Source organism: Ceratotherium simum, chromosome 7 (assembly GCF_057802395.1).
Source record: "Ceratotherium simum simum isolate JZ-2026a chromosome 7, ASM5780239v1, whole genome shotgun sequence".
In the NCBI taxonomy this organism is placed as follows: Eukaryota; Metazoa; Chordata; class Mammalia; order Perissodactyla; family Rhinocerotidae; genus Ceratotherium; species Ceratotherium simum.
Window position 1 is genome coordinate 24735027 of NC_141906.1, and position 5694 is coordinate 24740720.

Sequence of the window (5694 nt, forward strand, 5' to 3'; positions counted from 1 at the left end):
GATTCTCTTTACAGGAGAAGAGCAATTTTGAAGTGATAGATGATTCTTGAATTATACAAATTATACCAGAAAATAGTAAAATAGGAAAAGATGAACAATTCATTTTGCATAGCAATTACAGTGTTAATTTCAAAGATTTGTACATACAGTGCAGTTTAAAAGAAACAAAATTATAGACAGTGTCCTCATGAATTTATAACAAAATTTATAAATAAAAGATTAGTTAACCAACAACCGTATATTAAAACTACATAATGATCAAGGAATGTTTCTCCCAATGATACATATATGATCTGATCCAGCAAAGTTATATACTTCTTTACAGTGTTAAAAAGAAACAAAAATCATATAATTATCTTCATATTTACAGAAATTATAGAAATGATTTTATATGGTTCTATACCAATTTACAATAAAAAGAAGAAAAGATGGAAAGTTTTTGACTTGAAAGATATATACAAAACAACCCACCTTATATTTTACTCAAGAGAGAGTGTTTTCACTCCTTCCCGTTAACATTAAGAGCAAGGCAAAGATATCCAATGTCATCCCGTAATACTGGTGATTGTGAAGAGTGTTCAGCAAAAGTGGACAAAAACCTCAAGTTTTCAGTGCTTCTGAAGTCAAAAAATGCATTTCAAGACAGGAGGAATAAATGAATTACATTCAGTGATTCTGAGAGGTACTGTTAGATGAGAATAGAGAATGATCTATTCAATTTAACATGAAAGGCAATGGTGAAATTGCCAAAAGTAATTCCAGGTGATGAGTAGGAAAGACAAACTACAGGGAGAGTGGTTTTGTTTTGAGAAAGGGGAGAAATGAATATTGACAGTTTGTTATAGAAGGCTTGCTGTGAAAGTGAAAAGAGAAAAGATGATGCATGGAGAATAATTATGTTTGAGTGGTAGGGAGGTTGTTTTGTAGGATTTTAAAATGGGATTAGTAGAGGGAAACGACATAATTAAAATCTAATGAGTATACATAAGGGGAAGAAATGTGTATTCTCATTAGTTGACTAGGGAGAGATTAGAGTAAATAATTGAGTTTACTCTAAATTCTGTTTAATTGGCATTATTTCTACAATCTTAATGTAAAATTACTGTTTTGTTTGGTCTATCCCCTAATTATGTTTTTTAAATTTATTTTATTTATTTATTTATTTATTTATTTATTTATTTATTTATTTATTTATTTATTTATTTTGTGAGGAAGATCAGCCCTGAGCTAACATCCATGCCAATCTTCCTCTTTTTGCTGAGGAAGACTGGCCCTGGGCTAACATCTGTGCCTATCTTCCTCCACTTTATATGGGATGCTGCTCCAGCATGGCCTGACAAGCGGTGCCTCGGTGGGCGCCTGGGATCCAACCCCGGCCGTCAGTGGCGGAGCGCGCACACTTAATGACTATGCCACGGGGCCGGCCCCTATCCTCTAATTATTAATTTGTAAAAAAAAAAAGAGAATTTAGATTATATTCTTGAGTTTCATTCTCATATGGAGAAAAGACAGGATATATATTTTTGGTTTCTCCCTTATCCTGTGCTCATAAAATAATATTTACTATCATGTTTCTTAATTTGGTTAACAGATTTTTCTCTCTCTCTAGACTACGTATATTTGAAGGCCATTTTGAAAAGAACTGCATTTCCACTAGTCTATAGGGAAGCAATTTTGTTTGGGACAAGCTAGAATAGATGTTGTCAGGTGATTAACTTGTTTCCTAATTAGAAATCCAGAGGCCGAAACCTTGTTAAATTAATGACCTCATGGATATTTCATAGCTTCTCCATCAGAAAGACAACATTGAGAAAATAGAGGAATTTTGGTACTGCTGAGAAAAATATAGCATTTATTTTGCAAAGGAAAGGAACAACATCTTTCAAACTGGAAATTCTGATCACTATTAGGAATAGGACAAACTGGCATCTGGTTGTAAATGATCTTCTTCCACCAGGCGTTACACAAAGCTCATTTCACTTCCCTCAATTGTCTCAGCATTCCATTGTGTTTCTGTTCATGGATGCTTTTGCTAATATGAGACCTGTCCTTCACAAGGTGAGGAAATGAAAAACTCATAGAGAGGGTTGTGGGCATGCCAGTGATGTTGAGATTCTGAGGACTCTTAAAAGGAAAGCACCACCCACCACCCTCCGTTGTCATAGCCAAAATGTTACTTTCAAGAAGGTATTACTAGACCCTGATGAAACAGCTGACAGCCAGTATAAGTTTTCCTATATTTCCTCCCATGGATTCCCTTTCCTCTGCTCTTGCCTTCCCTTTCTTCCCCTTCTCTTCTCTTCCCTTCCCTGGCAAATATCCCTTTCATATGCTGTGGGATTTGATGTTCTTAGAACCTGAAAGGATCCTTATGACACAATCTCGTATCTGCTTGGTTTTCACCCCGTAGACAATAGGGTTCATGGTGGGAGGCAAGAGCAGATAAATATTGGCCACAATGATGTGGCAAGATGGAGGAATCATGTGACCCCCAAAGCGGTGGGAAAAGATACAAAAGAAAGCTGGACTGTAAGAGAAAATAATGGCACAGATGTGGGCAGTGCAGGTGCTGAAGGCCTTCTGCTGAGCATCTGCTGAGGAGAGGCTGACCACTGCCCGGAGGATCATGGTGTAGGAGATTGTGATGCACAGAATGTCAAAGCCTCCAATCAGAAGGGCAATCACCAGACCGTAGATAACATTAACGTTGATATTTCCACAGGATAACTTAGCTACAGACATGTGGTCACAGTAGGTATGGTGTATTATATTGTCTCTGCAATAGGGCAGTTGCCTGATGATGAAAATCAAGGGAATGATGAGAAATACCACTCTCAGAAAAGTGGCAAGCCCAAGCTTTGCAATAACAAGATTGGTGAGGATAGTTGAGTAATGCAGAGGGTAGCAGATGGCCACGTAACGATCCAGGGCCATAAGCATGAGCACCCCAGATTCCATCCCTGTTGAGGTATAGATGAAGAACATCTGGACCAGGCATTCATCAAAGCTGATTTCCTTAAGATGGAACCAGAAGATGCAGAGGGCTTTGGGTATTGTAGTAGTGCACATGACAAGGTCAGTAAGGGAAAGCATAGCCAAGAAGTAGTACATGGACCTATGCAGTGAGTCCTCATAGCTGATGAGGTAGAGAAGTCCGCAATTGCCTACCATAGCCACAGCATACATGGTGCAAAATGGGAAAGAAATCCATAGATGCATGTCCTCCAGTCCTGGAACTCCATTAAGAATGAATGAGGCTGGGGTCAGGTCTGTTTTGTTTAGCATTAGCATGATCTGACTGTTACAATTATTAAGCAGCTTATAGGGGTTTTTTTGTGTTTCTTAGTTTGTTTTTGTTTTCTGATCATCCAGGATTAGGAAAAAAAAAAAAGAGAAGAAAAATCTTAGCCATGCGCTCTCTCTCACTCTTCCTTCTTCTCTCTGTCATATGTGCATTTTAATATCAAACAACTAAATATTTTAAGTATGAGGAAATATTTACTTAAACACGGTTCAAACCAAGTATGTGTTGTTTGTTAATTCATTAATTTACCAATTCATTCAACTAATACACATTTAGGACCCACTATGTCCCAGGTTCTGTCACATACACTGTGTCTACATAAGTTTGAATCAAGAAGGTCACAGATGCAGTCCTCATCAATTTATAATTAAGAGTAATTATGTTATTATCTTTCTAAGGATAATTTTGTTAGAATATCTTATTTAAAATGTTAATTACTATACATATCTCTCCTTGATTGTTTTCTTAAGGAAAAGTTCATTGATTGCTTTTCCAGTAACCTAACAGATATGATGAGGCTGTTTTTATTATTGATGTTATTCTTAATAGGTCATATTTGTGCTGTGCTGTCCTAAGAATCTTTCAAATATTAACTCATTTAACTCTCACTTCAAGCCCTGGACGTATTTTTATTAACCCGTACTTCATAATTTAGTAAATGGAGGCACTATGTAGATGAGGCCTCTTCATGTCTGAGTTGCTGTGTATTCAATACCAAAGCTGAGCTCTTCTCTGACCCTTCCTTTTAAATTATTTCTTCTAAATCTTGACATAGAAATGTGTCTTAGAAATAAATATTACCATAGGATAATAATGAAATAAAAATATATAACTCCATCATTCCGACTGTTGAAGTCCACTACAGGTAGTCATTTTTACATATTTTAGTTCTCTAGAGCATTGATCTTTGTATTTCTAAATATAAAATCTGTATATTTTGCTTTTTCTTCCATTTTCTCTTGAAATAATTTTTGTTAAAGTTATTATTTAGTGTTTAATTTTTATTATAAGGATTATCCTTTGCAAAGTCATGTGAAAATATTTAAGAACATTTTAAAATTTTTGTGCTCTGAACTTTAATTGTGGTGATAGAAGTGCATGTGTGCTTCTGCATATCTTATTGTGAAGGCAGTTAATAGGCTTTTTCATACTTGAAATCTATGACATTTGCTTGCTAAGATTTTCCTTGCTTTTGATAACTTCTTCCCAAATCTATTCTTGTTATTTTTCCACCACTCCCTTTAGTCAGATATGGATTCTTCTGAATTTATTCTCTTTTTCTCCAACTTAAATTTTTTTTAAGTTGCATCTCTCTATTTATTTGATCCACATTCTAGAAAAGTTCCTCAGTGATAACTCTCAAATATTTTGGAATTTCTTTATTGTTGTGCAATATTACAAATATCCAAATTCTTATTTTCCTCTGATTATTGTGAATGTACAAAAGTCATATATATATTATAACACATTTTTGCTGTGGAAGATTATCCCTGAGCTAACATTTGTGCCAATCTTCCTCAATTTTGTATGTGGATCGCCACCACAGCATGGCTGCCAATGAGTGCTGTAGGTCCACACCTGGGAACTGAACTCAGGCAGCTGAAGCAGAGTGCACTGAACTTAACCACTAGGTCACAGGGCTGGCCCCCTAAGATGTTTTTGTATACATATATTTATTCTACTTATATATTATTTCCATAACTTCCAGGTTTTAATAGTTTATTTTTATATCTTGCTTTTTTATCTTTTATTTTGGAAGTGTTCTTCAATTGTCCAGTATTCTTTGACTATTAATTCAGACTTGGTAAAAAGCCTTTAGAAAGATGATTCAAAACTCTAGGTGATGGTTGAGTCTCATCAATTGGTAGAGTTTACTTTGTGTGCTCTTGTAGAGACCTCATGCTTCATTGTAGCCATCCTTAACATCAGTGTTTTTAGGTCTTTTCTTGGAGACTTTCAATTTTTCAGAAAATAATCCAAAAATCTCCATCCCGGAGGAAAATATGGCAAGCTGCCACTGTTATTGATATTGAGTAGTAGAAGGACACCCAGGATCTCACACTTAAATGTAAATATGGGATTCAACTCTCTCATATTTTACGATGTCTCATCCGTGGCCTTCATTGCATCTGGTATACATGCATTTGTAGTACTTGTTAAAGTTTCTACCCAGAATAAATTTCCAGTCATTAGAAGAGAGCAGTTAACATTGTTTAGAATAGTGGACTAATCAGAGATGTCAAGTTATTCCTTATTTAGTTTTTCTACCTACATCCCTGTATCATATTCATGTATTTACATCAAAGGATGACAGATTAGATACTGCATAAAGAAACTTCTTTCAGAAATAGCAAAGCAACATGGGATGAACACGTTAATAGGACTGCTTT

The 5694-nt window shown here is 35.5% G+C and overlaps 1 protein-coding gene across 1 annotated transcript; it reads right to left on the reverse strand.

Annotated features, from left to right (window-relative positions):
• Window positions 1-2325: 2325 nt before the first annotated feature.
• LOC101406746 (olfactory receptor 52N4-like) lies at window positions 2326-3291 on the reverse strand. The gene has a single exon (XM_004418320.2). It carries the CDS (start codon window positions 3289-3291, stop codon window positions 2326-2328), a length of 966 nt encoding a protein of 321 aa, XP_004418377.1.
• Window positions 3292-5694: the final 2403 nt, after the last annotated feature.

Bases quoted from the DNA above. Each gene is read 5' to 3' on its own strand.
- LOC101406746 (XM_004418320.2), bottom strand. From the start codon at position 3,291: ATGCTAATGCTAAACAAAACAGACCTGACCCCAGCCTCATTCATTCTT.